Below are 16,539 nucleotides of genomic sequence, written 5' to 3' on the forward strand. Positions count from 1 at the left end.
TAGTGTCGTTCAGTGGGGGTTAGTGGTGGTGGTGTTGGTGGTGGTGTCGTTCAGTGTGTGTTAGCGGTGGTGGTGGTGGTGGTGGTGGTGTCGTTCAGTGGGTGTTAGCGGTGGTGGTGGTGTTGGTGGTCGTGTCCTTCAGTGGGTGTTAGCGGTGGTGGTGGTGGTGTCGTTCAGTGGGTGTTAGCGGTGGTGGTGGTGTCTGTTCAGTGGGTGTTAGCGGTGGTGGTGGTGTTGGTGGTCGTGTCCTTCAGTGGGTGTTAGCGGTGGTGGTGGTGGTGTCGTTCAGTGGGTGTTAGCGGTGGTGGTGGTGGTGTTGGTGGTGGTGTCGTTCAGTGGGTGTTAGCGGTGGTGGTGGTGGTGGTGTCGTTCAGTGGGTGTTAGCGGTGTTAGCGGTGGTGGGTGTTGGTGGTGGTGTCGTTCAGTGTGTGTTAGCGGTGGTAGTGGTGGTGGTGGTGTCGTTCAGTGGGTGTTAGCGGTGGTGTTGGTGGTGGTGTCGTTCAGTGGGTGTTAGCGGTGGTGGTGTTGGTGGCGGTGTCACTCAGTGGGTGTTAGCGGTGGTGGTGTTGGTGGTGGTGTCGTTCAGTGGATGTTAGCGGTGGTAGTGGTGGTGGTGGTGGCGGCGTCGTTCAGTGGGTGTTAGTGGTGTTGGTGGTGGTGTCGTTCAGTGGGTGTTAGCGGTGGTGGTGTTGGTGGTGGTGTTGTTCAGTGGGTGTTAGCGGTGGCGTCAGCAATGTGCTCCAGCTCGTCGAGGTACCGCTGTCTCAGCGACCCCAGGTACGTGGCCAGGCTGGCTCCGTCCAGCCGCGAGTGTCGCGCCGCCTGGCCCAGCCGCGTCGCGAGGCGGTGGACGGCCGCCCGGCGCAGCACGGGCGCGGAGTCGGCCTGACGCTCCATCTGGGGGGGTCGCGGAGGGGTCACGGGGGGGGGGTCACGGGCGGGTCGCGGGGGGGTCGCGGCAGGGGTGTCGGCGGGGGTCAGCGTTGTTACCGCCGATCCGAGCCAGCAGCCCCGTGGCGTCGCGCAGCAGGGAGGGCGGCAGCGATGACAGCGTGGCCATCTCCAGACCTGGACGCGGGGCACGCGGAGGGGAGGGGGAGGGGGGTGGGAGGGGGAGGGTGGTGGCCGTGAGACGCCGACCGCGTCGCGGAAGGCGACGGCTTCTTCTTCACGATGTTTGAGGCGCCAGCGGCCTCGGCAGGGCCGTCCCCACTTTGTGCCGCGATGAGTTTTTCCGGGCCGAGGGGTTTCCCCCTCCCACTACCGGGACCTCGCGGAAATGCTCGGCAAATCTGAAAACCTGTTCCCTGGGGGTCGGAGATCGGGTCACCGTTCTTTCCCCCAATGATGGTAATTGGTTGTGGCGCCGCAGGTTACTTTCTTGATGGGAGTTAAAGAGCGATTTGTGATCGCGGGCCACTGATGCAGACTCCATCTCCTCGGCAACCCGCGACCGCCACCCATCCTTGCGGCGCCTCGCGGCTCTCCGAACCTCCGAGCGAGGGCTGCGGTAAGCCTCCTCATTCTCCGCCGTGGGATTCTGTAGCCGATGACAGTGGGCCTGTCGCCATCCCTGAACATCTCCTCTGTCAGCCAGGGTCTCTGGGGAGGTCTGGACCACGTACCCAAAGCAGCCATTTCAGCTGCATGAGTCACAGTCCCAAACCTCGCCCATTTACCCTCGACATCAGGAGGAGTGGGGGGACGATGCCAATCCCAGCCGGCAGAGCATGCCACTAAGGGTTTGAATGGGGTCCTGGATGTACACCCACCACCGGAGTGGAAGAATTGCAGGTGCATCTTACAGATTACAAGTCGATGGTCAGAGGGCAGATCAGCTCCACGGAAGGTCCTGGTGTTAGGGACATGGGCTCGCATCCGCTGGTCCGTCACTATGTAGTCCAGCAGATGTTCTTGCTTGGACCCGGCATGCATCCATGATGTTGTGTGGATGCACCGATGCCGGAACAACGTGTTGGTATTTACAAGCCCATGGGCTGCACAAAAATGTAGCAGCCTCCTGCCGTTGTTATTGAGCTGGTCTGGCCCATTCCTTCCAATCACTCCAGACCAGGTGCATCATGACCAACTCGGGCATTCACCCAACAAGATGACTATCCCGAGGGGCCACTTTAGCTCGCACCTGTGACAGGAGGTCATAGAAGGCATCCGACTCATCGGCCTTGCCTGGATCCCTCCACGGATGTTCGTCTTTGGTGGGGGCATAAGTAACCACGACCACCACTCCTCACATCCGGTTGTTGGGAAGGCGAGCCCAAAGTAGCCTGGGGCTTACAGCTTCCCACACCTCACCACCACGCCTCCCACGCCCCCTTCATTCTTTTGTTTAGAAGAAGAGCCACTCCCTGTTGTTTGGCAGTCTCCTGCCGTGAGAAGAGGACTGTCCACCCCTCATGGTGGTAGGAGCCAGAGCCGGTCTACCGGACCTCCTGAATACCACAGAGATCCAGGCGGTACCGGTCCAGCTCCCGACAGAGGAGTGGCAGCCTCTCCTCCGCAGTGAGCGTTCGAACATTCCACGTGGCCACCCGTAGTGGTTTTTCGTTGTTTCTGGAGGAGCCCCGAGGGTAGATATTCAGTCTCCTGGCTCTGCCAAATGGGGTTTGGTCAGGAGACGTCATAGACGCCTGTCCCCCCGGGGCCTCCGGCACAAGCTTATTAGTTACATATTTCGGTTTAACTCGTGGTTTCGTGGTAATTCATTGAAGGTGGAAGGGTTACCAGCCCCTCGCACCTGTTCAGAGCCCCCGTTTAGCCCCTGTGGTAGACACATTTGCCATGAGGGGAGGAGCCAATCAAAATTGGATCTCCCCCAAAGCACTGTCCACGACAGAGTTGCCTGTCCGGCACCGCGAGGAGGTAGGGGGTTGTTTTGCCGGACCACACACACACACATGTACACACACACACACACGTACACACACACACACGTACACAACAACAACAACAACCGCCATTCGCCACTAAGTGGCGGTGACGTCACCACGATGCTTGTGCCAGGCTATGTGCACCGTGAGGCCACGTGAAGTGTCGAACGCCCGCTGGCAGGAGGTCACTGGGCAGACCCAGGTGCCACGGGTCAACTGACTGAGATGACTGGCTGATGCACCACCTGTGCCCCCTACTGTGCCAACCTGCTGTGCTTTAGACACCCGGCGCTCCGCTCGTTGTTCTGAGTATCGGTCCTCCGCCCTCCGTTGTTGTTGGAGGGCGACTGCCTCCAACTGCCCAGTAGCATCCTTCACGAGCCTCCTCCACAGAGGCCGATCTTGACACCGCTGGTACCAGTCATCGGCAAGTCCACTCAGCTCCACGTCCTCCTGTACCACATCACTCCATCTCTTCTCTAGCCCGTGCCGCGCCTGCTTAGCCCCCTCAATCCGGCCAAGGGAGGGAATGACCGTGGCCGAGAAGACCTGAAGCTTAGTGCGGAGCGACAGACCAGGTAGCTTCCACACAGCGTTACGCAACTGATGAAAAGATATTGCCGCTCGACTGATTCGGAGTGAGACCTCTGCTGTTAAACTGGAGCCAGTCATAAGCACACTGCCCAGGTATGGGAAACTCTCCACTCTCTCCACAACTGCCCCATCACCGATTAGGAGTTGTGGGGGTGTAGTGTCCAATGGTACAAAATACCCAGGCAGGTGCTTAGTTTTGGTGGGGCTGATGGTAAGGCCCCACCTCTTAGTGGCACGCTCCAGTCTCAGCAGCAGCGTCTCCAACTCCTCCTCTGACTGAGCAGCTATTACCAAATCATCAGCATACATAACGTGGTTGAGCAATAGGGAGCCATCCCTTGACCGCACCCGGGCATCGATTAGCCTCCCATTATATCTGTACCATATGGAGATTCCCCCGGTACAGCTATTGAAGGCTTCACGAACTACGTGGTCAAAATAGATGTTAAATAATGTGGGAGCCAGAGGACATCCCTGTCGCACCCCAAGGTGTACAGGGAATGGCTCTGACTCCCGGCCACGTAGTTTTACCCGGGCCCGCTCACCATCATGAAGGTCCTTAATGATCGTGAGCAGAGGGTCAGGTACTCCAAAAGCACGAAGAACACACACACGTACACATACACACACACGTACCACACACACGCGTAGTACCGTAGTGCGTGTCCGGCGTGTGTCCCTGCACCAGCTTGTACGTGCACGTCACACGTGGCACCGTCCGCGAGTCGTCGGCACCAGCGGCTTTACCGTCACGACGGCCGGCCCAGGGCAGCTGCTGCTGCTGCTGCAGCTGCTGCTGCTGCTGCTGCTGATTGCGCGACTCCACCAGGAAGTGGCTGTTGGAGACGTTGGGGTAGAGGGTAGAGAGGTGGCTCAGCTCCAGGTGGTGGGTGGCGAAGATGGTGAACGTCTGGGGGGGGGGGGAGACACACAGGGGTGGTGAGGGTGGTGAGGGTGGTGAGTGTGAGTGGTGAGTGTGAGTGGTGAGTGTGAGTGGTCACCACCTTGCGCTGCAGGAGACACTCACAGACCGAGTGACAGATCCCCAGGGCCTCGTGGCCCCCGGTGCCCCTCCCGAGCTCATCGATGATCACCAGAGAGCGGTCGGTGGCTGTGCGAACTATGTAGTTCACCTGGGGTCATGGGGGTCACCGGGGTCACCCACCCACTCACCCACACACACACCCACCCACTCACCAACTCACTCACTCACCCACCCACTCACCCACCCACCCACCCACCCAACCACTCACCCACCCACTCACTCACCCACCCACCCACTCACCCACCCACTCACCCACCAACCACTCACCCACTCACTCACTCACCCACCCACTCACCCACCCACTCACCCACCCAACCACTCACCCACCCTCTCACTCAACCACCCACTCACCCACTCACTCACCCACCCAACCACTCACCACCCACCCACTCACACACCCACTCACCAACACACTCACCCACCTACCCAACCACTCACCCACCCACTCACCCACCCAACCACTCACCCACCACTCACCCACCCACTCACTCACACACCCACTCACCCACTCAATCACACACCCACCCACCCACTCACCCACCCACTCACACACCAGCCCACCCACCCACTCACCCACCCTCTCACTCACCCACCCACTCTCACCCCCCACTCACACACCCACTAACCCACCCACTCACCCACCCACTCACCAACCCACTCACCCACCTACCCATCCACTCACCCACCCACTCACCCACCCAACCACTCACCCACCCACTCACTCACCCACTCACACACCCACCCACCCACTCACCCATCTCTCACTCAACCACCCACTCACTCTCTCACACACCCAACCAACCACTCACCCACCCACTCACACACCCACCCACTCACACACCCAAACCACTCACCCACCCACTCACTCACCCACCCACTCACACACCCACCCACCCACTCACCCACCCTCTCACTCAACCACCCACTCACTCTCTCACACACCCAACCAACCACTCACCCACCCACTCACACACCCACCCACTCACACACCCAACCAACCACTCACCCACCCCCTCACCCACCCACTCACCAACCCACTCACCCACCTACCCAACCACTCACCCACCCACTCACCCACCCAACCACTCACCCACCCACTCACTCACCCACCCACTCACACACCCACCCACCCACTCACCCACCCTCTCACTCAACCACCCACTCACTCTCTCACACACCCAACCAACCACTCACCCACCCACTCACACACCCACCCACTCACCCACCCAACCACTCACCCACCCACTCACTCACCCACCCACTCACACACCCACCCACCCACTCACCCACCCTCTCACTCAACCACCCACTCACTCTCTCACACACCCAACCAACCACTCACCCACCCACTCACACACCCAACCAACCACTCACCCACCCACTCACCCACCCACCCACCCACTCACCCACCCACCCTCTCACTCCCCACCCACCTCTCTCATCTCGATGGTGAAGGTGGAGGAGAGTGGCTGGATGTCGTCGTCCACACCGATGCGAGTGAAGATCTGATCAGCGATCCTCACGCAGGCAAAGTCGGCTGGCACGAAGCAACCTGAAGCAGTGGTAGCACCCAAACACTCACTCACTTACTTACTCACCTACTCACTCACTCACTCAAACACTCACTCACTCACTTACTCACCTACTCACTCACTCAAACACTCACTCACTTACTTACTCACCTACTCACTCACTCAAACACTCACTCACTTACTTACTCACCTACTCACTCACTCACTCAAACACTCACTCACTCACTCACCTACTCACTCACTCAAACACTCACTCACTCACTTACTCACCTACTCACTCACTCAAACACTCACTCACTTACTTACTCACCTACTCACTCACCAACTCACTCACTCACTCACCCACCCACTCACTCACCAACTCACTCACTCACTCACCAACCAACTCACTCACCAACTCACCCACCCACTCACCAACTCACTCACTCACTCACCCACCCACTCACTCACTCACCAACTCACCCCCCCACCCACTCACCGATCTGTGCCATCACCTGGCAGAGTGCCACCTGTCTCAGCAGCGTGGACTTGCCGCTGTTGTTGGGCCCCGTGACAATGAGGAAGTTGGAGGCGTCCGACAGGAAGACGTCGTTAGGCACCAGCGGCCAGCCCAGCACCCGCTCCAGGATGGGGTGGCGAGCCCCTTTGAGGGCCAGCGTGTCAGAGAATTCCGGACGGACTGCAGCTCACCACAGACAGTGGGGGGGGAGGTCACGGGAGGTCACGGGGGTGAAGGTCATGGGGGTGGAGGTCAAGGGGGGGAGGTCACGGGGGGGAGGTCATGGGGGGGAGGAGTCAAGGGGGGGAGGTCGCGGGGTAGAGGTCACAGGGCGGAGGTCACGGGGGCGGAGGTCATGGTGGCAGAGGTCACACGGGGAGGTCACAGGGGTGAAGGTCACGGGGGCGGAGGTCATGGGGGCGGAGGTCACGGGGGGAGGTCACGGGGGGTGAAGGCCACTCACTCACTCATCCACTCACTCACTCACTCCCTCACTCACTCACCCACCCACTCACTCACCCACCCACCCACTCACTCACTCCCTCACTCACCCACTCACCCACTCACTCACTCACTCACCCACCCACCCACTCACTCACTCCCTCACTCACCCACTTACCCACTCACTCACCCACCCACCCACTCACTCACTCACTCACCCACCCACCCACTCACTCACCCACCCACTCACTCACTCACTCACCCACCCACCTACTCACCCACTCACCCACTCACTCACCCACCGACTCACTCACCCACCCATCCACTCACCCACTCACTCACCCACTCACTCACCCACCCACCCACCGCGTACCGGACTTGGTGAGCGTGGTGCGGTGAGCAAATGCCAGCAGCATGTCCACCATGGACACTGCGTCAGCAAGCTTGTAGAGACACACAATGTCCTCCCGGATCTCCGCAAACAGCTTAGACAACACCCTGGGCACGGAGACAGAGCGGGGGTCACCCCCCCCCCCCCCCCCAAAGGGTGTTGTGTAAAGAGTAGTGTACAGTAGTGTATAGTGTGCATAGTGTAGTGTACAGTAGAGTATAGTGTAGTGTATAGTGTAGTGCATAGTGTAGTGTAGTAGTGTACAGTAGTGTATAGTGTAGTGTATAGTGTAATGTATAGTGTAGTGTAGTAGTGTACAGTAGTGTATAGTGTGGTGTATAGTAGTATAGTGTAGTGTATAGTGTAGTGTATACTGTAGTGTATAGTGTAGTGCATAGTGTAGTGTATAGTGTAGTGTACAGTAGTGTATAGTGTAGTGTATAGTGTAGTGCATAGTGTAGTGTACAGTAGAATATAATGTAGGGTATAGTGTAGTGTAGAGTGTAGTGTATAGTGTAGTGTATAGTGTAGTGCATAGTAGTGTATAGTGTAGTGTATAGTGTAGTGTATAGTGTAGTGTAGTAGTGTACAGTAGTGTATAGTGTAGTGTATAGTGTAGTGCATAGTGTAATGTATAGTGTAGTGTATAGTGTAGTGTAGTAGTGTACAGTAGTGTATAGTGTAGTGTATAGTGTAGTGTATAGTGTAGTGTATAGTAGTGTATAATGTAGTGTATAGTGTAGTGTATAGTGTAGTGCATAGTGTAGTGTATAGTAGTGTATAGTGTAGTGTATAGTGTAGTGTATAGTGTAGTGTATATTGTAGTGTATAGTGTAGTGTATAGTGTAGTGTATAGTAGTGTAGTGTATAGTGTAGTGTATGGTGTAGTGTATAGTGTAGTGTATAGTGTAGTGTATAGAAGTGTAGTGTATAGTAGTGTAGTGCATAGTGCAGTGTATATTGTAGTGTGTAGTAGTGTAGTGTATAGTGTAGTGTATAGTAGTGGTGTATAGTGTAGTGTATAGTGTAGTGTATAGTGTAGTGTATAGTGTAGTGTATAGTAGTGTATAGTGTAGTGTATAGTGTAGTGTATAGTAATGTATAGTGTAGTGTATAGTGTAGTGTATAGTAGTGTATAATGTAGTGTATAGTGTAGTGTATAGTGTAGTGTATAGTAGTATAGTGTAGTGTATAGTGTAGTGTATAGTAGTGTATAGTGTAGTGTATAGTGTAGTGTGTAGTGTAGTGTATAGTGTAGTGTATAGTGTAGTGTATAGTAGTACAGGGCATAGCCAGGGGGTTCCTCTGCAACCCCCACAGGTAGAAGCGGCAGTGAGTCAAGGAACAGATGGAGATTAGTCCACCACACTCTGCCTGGGGTAGGGGTGTTCCCTCACACGTTGGACATGAGGTAGATCTCCTCCACGGCCTCTTGGCTGCGGCAGTTCAGCCTCATGAGGTCCATGGTGGTGTAGCTGAGAAGGTTCCCACGTTTGCTTACCTGGTGAGTGAGGGGTGTTGAGTGGTGAGTGAGGGGTGGTGAGTGGTGAGTGAGGGGTGTGGTGAGTGGTGAGTGAGGGGTGGTGAGGGGTGGTGAGTGAGGGGTGGTGAGTGGTGAGTGAGGGGTGGTGAGTGGTGAGTGAGGGGTGGTGAGTGGTGAGTGAGGGGTGGTGAGTGGTGAGTGAGGGGTGGTGAGTGGTGAGTGGTGAGTGAGGGTGGTGAGTGGTGAGTGAGGGGTGGTGAGTGGTGAGTGAGGGGTGGTGAGTGGTGAGTGAGGGGTGGTGAGTGGTGAGTGGTGAGTGAGGGTGGTGAGTGGTGAGGGTGGTGAGTGGTGAGTGGTGGGGTGAGTGGTGGTGAGTGGTGAGTGGGGGGTGGTGAGTGATGAGTGAGTGGTGGTGAGTGGTGAGTGAGGGGTGGTGAGTGGTGAGTGATGAGTGAGTGGTGAGTGAGGGGTGGTGAGTGGTGAGTGAGGGGTGGTGAGGGGTGAGTGAGGGGTGTGGTGAGTGGTGGGGTGAGGGGTGAGACTCACACGTAGACACATAGACTCACACATAGACTCACACATATACACATAGACTCACACATAGACTCATAGACTCACACATAGACTCACACATAGACTCACACATAAACTCACACGTAGACACACACATAGACACATAGACTCACACATAGACACATAGACTCACACGTAGACTCACACACAGATACACATAGACTCATAGACTCACACATAGACTCACACGTAGACACATAGACTCACACATAGACTCACACATAGACTCACACGTAGACACATAGACTCAAACATAGACTCATAGACTCACACATAGACTCACACGTAGACACATAGACTCACACATAGACACACACATAGACACATAGACTCACACATAGACACATAGACTCACACATAGACACAGACCCACACGTAGACACATAGACTCACACATAGACTCACACATAGACACATAGACTCACACAAAGACACATAGACTTACACATAGACGCAGACTCACACATAGCCTCACACCTAGACACATAGACTCACACGTAGACACAGACTCACACATAGTCTCACACCTAGACACATAGACTCACACATAGACTCACACATAGACACAGACTCACACATAGACATAGACTCACACTTAGACACATAGACTCACACATAGACACAGACTCACACCTATACACATAGACTCACACCTAGACACAGACTCACACCTATACACATAGACTCACACATAGACTCTGGGTCTATGAGTGGTGAGTCTGTGAGTGGTGAGTCTATGAGTGGTGAGTCTGAGTCTCTGTGTGATGAGTCTATGGGTCTCTGCGTGGTGAGTCTGTGGGTCTCTATGTGATGAGTTTATGGGTCTCTGTGTGGTGAGTCTATGGGTCTCTGTGTGATGAGTCTCTGGGTCTCTGTGTGATGAGTCTATGGGTCTCTGTGTGATGAGTCTATGGGTCTCTGTGTGAGTCTATGAGTCTCTGTGTGGTGAGTCTGTGGGTCTCTGTGCGATGAGTCTATGGGTCTCTGTGCAATGAGTCTATGGGTCTCTGTGTGATGAGTCTATGGGTCTCTGTGTGATGAGTCTATGGGTCTTTGTGTGATGAGTCTATGGGTCTCTATGTGATGAGTCTATGAGTCTCTGTGTGGTGAGTCTGTGGGTCTCTGTGCGATGAGTCTATGGGTTTCTGTGCGATGAGTCTATGGGTCTCTGTGCGATGAGTCTATGAGTCTGTGTGGTGAGTCTGTGAGTCTCTGTGCGTTGACCTTGATGAAGACCTCTGGCAGACGCTGTTCGGGCTGCAGGGAGTGAGCGGACGTCTGGATGTAAAAGCCACGCACGGCGCTGTAGCTCATGGACATGGGCAGGTTATGAATCTCGGAGAGCTGTTTGATGATCTCTGGGAGAGAGAGAATGGGCAGGTTGTGAATCTCGGAGAGCTGTTTAATGATCTCTGGGAGAGAGAGAATGGGCAGGTTGTGAATCACGGAGAGCTGTTTGATGATCTCTGGGAGAGAGAGAATGGGCAGGTTGTGAATCACGGAGAGCTGTTTGATGATCTCTGAGAGAGAGAATGGGCAGGTTGTGAATCACGGAGAGCTGTTTGATGATCTCTGGGAGAGAGAATGGGCAGGTTGTGAATCACGGAGAGCTGTTTGATGATCTCTGAGAGACAGAATGGGCAGGTTGTGAATCACGGAGAGCTGTTTGATGATCTCTGGGAGAGAGAGAATGGGCAGGTTGTGAATCTCGGAGAGCTGTTTGATGATATCTGGGAGAGAGAGAATGGGCAGGTTGTGAATCTCGGAGAGCTGTTTGATGATCTCTGAGAGAGAGAATGGGCAAGTTGTGAATCTCGGAGAGCTGTTTGATGATCTCTGGGAGAGAGAGAATGGGCAGATTGTGAATCACGGAGAGCTGTTTGTTGATCTCTGGGAGAGAGAGAATGGGCAGGTTGTGAATCACAGAGAGCTGTTTGATGATCTCTGGGAGAGAGAGAGTGGGCAGGTTGTGAATCACGGAGAGCTGTTTGTTGGTCTCTGAGAGAGAGAGATTGGGCAGGGGAGAGAGGGGGAAGAGTGGGGGAGAAAGGAGGAGAGGGGGGGGAAGATGATGGTGGAACCCACGACCTCCTGCATACCAGGCGAGGTACTTGACATCTCGCAGCCACCGTGATGATGACGATGATGAGAGAGACACGCAAACTCCAAACGTACAGCAGCAGGCGGTAGAGAGAGAGAGGAAGAGGGAGATACAAAGACGGCCGGGGAGGGCTACGGGTGGGTGAGCGGTGCCGTGCCTTCGATGTCTCCGACGGCCTCGGAGAGGATGCGCCGAGTGAGGTCCAGGAAGCCGTTGAGGCCGGGGCGCACGACGTGGCAGCGCCGTGTCCTGGCCGAGAGGAGGTTGCCCTTGCGGAAGGGCAAATCGTCGGTCAGCACCGTGCGCAGCTTGCCCAGGATCGCAGGGAACCTGGCACGGGGACAGTGGGGGAGGAGACGCGGTGGGGGTTGTGGTGTCGCCGCCGCCATCGACGCCGCCACCGTCGCCGACAACAACGACGACGACGACAACCGCCGTTCGCCACTAAGTGGCGGTGACGTCACCACGACGCTTGTGCCAGGCCATGTGCACTTCGAGGCCATGTGAAGTGGCACGAAGGTCATGAGGCAGACCCGGGTGCCAGGGGGGGACTGACTAAGATGACTGAGATGACTGGCTGATGCACCCGCTGTGCCCCCTACTGTGCCAACCCGCTGTGCTTTAGCCACGCGGCGCTCCGCTCGTTGTTGTGAGTGTCGCTCCTCCGCCCTCCGTTGTTGTTGGAGGGCGACTGCCTCCAACTGCCCAGTAGCGTCCTTCACGAGCCTCCTCCACAGAGGCCGATCTTGACACCGCTGGTACCAGTCATCGGCAAGTCCACTCAGCTCCACGTCCTCCTGTACCACGTCACTCCATCTTCTCTAGCCCCCTCGATCCGGCTGAACAAAAGCTGTTTCGGCATGTGATGGCTGGGCATGCGGGCTACATGGCCCAGCCAACGCAGTGTTGCCTGCCGGAGGAGCTCACCGATGGGACCTTGCCCAGATCTTTCAAGGATTTGTGAGCTCCTCACACAATCCAGCCAGGTTAAACCCAGGATGGATCGTAGACAGGCCAGCCTAAATGTTTCTAACCAGCAAAGATGTTCCATTAGGGGGGTCCACGTTTCACAGGCATAGAGAAGGGAGGGAATGACTGTGGCCGAGAAGACCTGAAGCTTAGTGCGGAGCGACAGACCAGGTAGCTTCCACACAGCATTACGCAACCGATGAAAAGATAATGCCGCTTGACCGAATCCGAGTGCTGTTAAACCGGAGCCGGTCATGAGCACACTGCCCAGGTATGGGAAACTCTCCACTCTCCCCACAACTATCCCATCACCAATTGGAAGTTGTTGGGGTGGAGTGTCCGATGGCACAAAATACCCAGGCAAGTGCTTAGTTTCAGTGGGTAAGGCTCCACCTCTTAGTGGCAAGCTCCAGGTTCAGCAGCAGTGCCTCCAACTCCTCCTCTGAGTGAGCAGCAATTCCCAGATCATCGGCATACATTACATAGTTGAACAATCGGGAGCCATCCCTTGACCGCACCCGGGCATCGATCAGCCTCCCATTCTATCTGTACCAGATGGGAATTCCTCCGGTACAGCTACTGAAGACTTCACGAACTACGTGGTCAAAATAGATGTTTAATAATGTGGGAGCCAGAGGACATCCCTGTCGCACCTCAAGGTGTACAGGGAATGGCTCCGACTCCCGGCCACGTAGTTTTGCCTGGGCCCGCTCACTATCATGAAGGTCCTTAATGATCATGAGCAGAGGGTCAGGGACTTCGAAAGCACGAAGAACAACCCAGAGCCCAGGCCTACTGATGGTGTCATAGGCCTTGACCAGGTCAATAAAGCGGAGATGTAGGTCTTGTTGGAATTCCCTACACCTATACTGTAGCAGACAGACAGAAAATATGACATGTGCAGGAACGCCTTTTCCTGAAACCGCATTGGGGTTCCGCATGCCTCTCCTAAGCGTGCCTTGCAAGGCGATGTTGAATAATCCTTGCCAGGACCTTTCCCGGCACACTGAGGAGTGAGATACCCCTGTAGTTGTTACAGTCTGTGCGGTCCCCCTTCTTAAAGAGGGGGACCACCAGGACATTCTTCCAATCCTGCAGAACCCATCCAGTGGTCCAGACTGTTGTTATGATGTCATGTAGGGCAGTTTGTGCAGAAACGCCACCCTTCCTCAGCATTTTGCTTGGGAGATCGTCTCTACCCGGTGCCTTTCCTGGTCTCAGACTCTGGATTGCCTTCAGTACTTCCTCAACAGATGGCACCTCAGCCAGCCACTCACAGGGGGTGACTTCTTCCAATATTTGAGGCACCGCAGCCTCAGTAGTGTCATCCCCACTTTGGTCCACGATGTTTTCCAGGTTGAGGGATTTTTCCTCCCCCAGGACCTCACAGAAATGCTCAGCAAATATGCAAACCTGTTCCTCGGGGTCGGAGATTGGGTCACTGTTCTTTCCCCTAATGATGGTAATAGGTGTGGCGCTGCAGGTTATATTTTTTTATGGAGTTAAAGAGCGATTTGTGATCGCGGGCCATTGAGGCAGACTCCATCTCCTCAGCAACCCGCGACCACCACCCATCCTTGCAAGCACCTCACGGCTCTCCATACCTCCGAGCAAAGGTTACGGTAAGCCTCCTCATTCTCCGACGTGGGATGCTGTAGGCTATGAGAGTGGGCCTGTCGCTTTTTCTCAGCCAGCCTGAGCACCTCCACTGTCAGCCAAGGTCTCTGGGGAGGTCTGGACCGTGTACCCAAAGCAGCCATTGCAGCTGCATGAGCCACAGTCCTAAATCTCGCCCATTGTCCCTCGACATCAGGAGGAGTGGGGGACGATGCCAACCCCAGCCACAGTGAGACCAGGCCACTATGGGTTTAAATGGGGTCCTGGGTGTACACCCACCACCGGAGTGGAAGAATGGCAGGCGCATCTTACAGATGACTAGTCGATGGTCAGTGGGCAGATCAGTACCACGGTAGGTCCTGGTGTCAAGGACATGGGCCCGCATTCGCTGTTCCGTCACTATGACATCCAGTAGATGGCCTTGCTTAGACCCGGCATGCATCCATGATGTTGTGTGGATGCGCCGATGCCGGAACAGCGTGTTGGTAATTATAAGCCCATGGGCTGCACAAGAATCTAGCAACCTCCTGCCGTTGTTATTGAGCTGATCTGGCTCATGCCTTCCAATCACTCCAGACCAGGTGTCAGCATCATGACCAACTCGGGCATTGAAGTCACCCAACAAGATGACTCTATCCCGAGGGTCCACTTTAGCTAGCACCTGTGACAGGAGGTTATAGGAGGCATCTGACTTATCAGCCTTGCCTGCATCCTTCCACGGATGTTCATCTTCGGTGGGGGCATAACTAACCACGACCACCACTCCTCACCTCCGGTTGATGGGAAGGCGAGCTCAAAAAGTAGCCTGGGGCTTACAGCTTCCCACACCTCACCACCACGCTCCCACGCCCCCTTCATTATTTTGTTTAGAAAAAGAGCCACTCCCAGTTGTTTGGTAGTCTCCTCCCCTGAGTAGAAGACTGTCCACCCCTCACGGTGGCAGGAGCCAGAGCCGGTCCACCGGACCTCCTGATTACCACAGAGATCCAGGCGGTACCGGTCCAGCTCCCGACAGAGAAGTGGCAACCTCTCCTCCGCAGTGAGCATTCGAACATTCTACGAGGCCATCCGTAGTGGCTTTTCATTGTTAAAGGAGGAGCCCCGAGCGGAAGGATTCAGTCTCCTGGCTCCGCCAAATGGGGTTTGGCCAGGAGACATCATAGATGCCTATCCCCCCGGGGCCTCCGGCACAAGCTTATTAATAAAAATTTTCATTCATGGTTTGGTGATAATTAATTGAACGTGGATGGGTTACCAGCCCCTCGCACCCATCCAGAGCCCCCAATTGGCTGCTGTGGTGGCTACAAACGTCATGAAGGGAAAAGCCAAAAATCTAAATAGGCCCTCCCCCCATGGCACTGCCCACCACAGCGTTGCCATCCGGCACCAACGAGGAGGTGGGGGGTTGTTTTTGCCACCGTCACAACCCCCACCATCACCACCATCACCCTCACCACCGTCACCACCATCACCACCATCACCACCACCACCCACACCACCATCCCCACTACCACCACCACAATCACCTCCACCACCGTCACCACCGTCACCACCGTCACCACCACCCCCACCACCACCCACACCACCACCCCCACCACCACTACCACCGTCACCACCATCACCCCCACCACCACCCACACCTCCACCCCCACCACCACCGTCACCACCCCCACCATCACCACCACCTCCTTCACCACCCACACCCCCACCACCACCACCTCCTCCACCACCATCACCCCCACCACCACCACCCCCACCACCACCCACACCCCCACCACCACCACCTCCTCCACCACCATCACCCCCACCACCGTCACCACAGTCACCACCATCACCACCACCACCCCCACCACCACCCCCACCACCACCAGCCTGGTCTCCTCGTCACCTGCAGTCCAACAGGGAGCTCTGGTAGGCTGTCAGCAGTGGAGTCTTGCAGGGGCTGAGCGCTCGCTGGGAACACAGCAGGGGAGAGATAGGTGAGGGTGACACCTGCATCTGTCACTCACCACTCACCACCTCACCACTCACCCCACCACCCACCTCACCACGCACCACCTCACCACTCTACTCACCACTCAACTCACCTCACCCTTCACTCAACACTCACCCACCCCTCACCAACCCCTCACCTCACCACTCACCACCTCACCACTCACCTCACCACCCACCTCACCACTCACCTCACCACGCACCTCACCACTCACCTCACCACTCACCTCACCACTCACCTCACCACCCACCTCACCACTCACCTCACTACTCACCTCACCACTCACCTCACCACCCAACTCACCACGCACCACCTCACCACTCACCTCACCACCCAACTCACCACCCACCACCTCACCACTCACCACCCAACTCACCACGCACCACCTCACCACTCAACTCACCTCACCCTTC

General features: G+C 55.8%; 1 protein-coding gene across 1 annotated transcript in view; it reads right to left on the reverse strand.

Moving 5' to 3' along the window:
• Positions 1-705: 705 nt before the first annotated feature.
• The window catches only part of LOC142921694 (mutS protein homolog 4-like), a 29,462-nt gene continuing 13,628 nt past the window's right edge, over positions 706-16,539 (reverse strand). The window contains exons 11-21 of the mRNA XM_076063002.1: positions 16,022-16,086; positions 11,700-11,877; positions 10,671-10,799; positions 8,788-8,891; positions 7,373-7,497; positions 6,538-6,738; positions 5,961-6,079; positions 4,487-4,615; positions 4,137-4,392; positions 1,004-1,068; positions 706-897 (exon numbers count right to left, since the gene is read on the reverse strand). Coding sequence (XP_075919117.1) covers positions 706-897; positions 1,004-1,068; positions 4,137-4,392; positions 4,487-4,615; positions 5,961-6,079; positions 6,538-6,738; positions 7,373-7,497; positions 8,788-8,891; positions 10,671-10,799; positions 11,700-11,877; positions 16,022-16,086 — 1,563 coding nt within the window. The remainder of the gene's footprint in view (positions 898-1,003; positions 1,069-4,136; positions 4,393-4,486; positions 4,616-5,960; positions 6,080-6,537; positions 6,739-7,372; positions 7,498-8,787; positions 8,892-10,670; positions 10,800-11,699; positions 11,878-16,021; positions 16,087-16,539) is intronic.

The sequence above is a fragment of the Petromyzon marinus genome, unplaced genomic scaffold (genome assembly GCF_048934315.1).
Source record: "Petromyzon marinus isolate PM22_M1 ecotype Great Lakes invasive population unplaced genomic scaffold, UKy_Petmar_22M1.pri1.0 PM_G_Scaffold_84, whole genome shotgun sequence".
In the NCBI taxonomy this organism is placed as follows: Eukaryota; Metazoa; Chordata; class Hyperoartia; order Petromyzontiformes; family Petromyzontidae; genus Petromyzon; species Petromyzon marinus.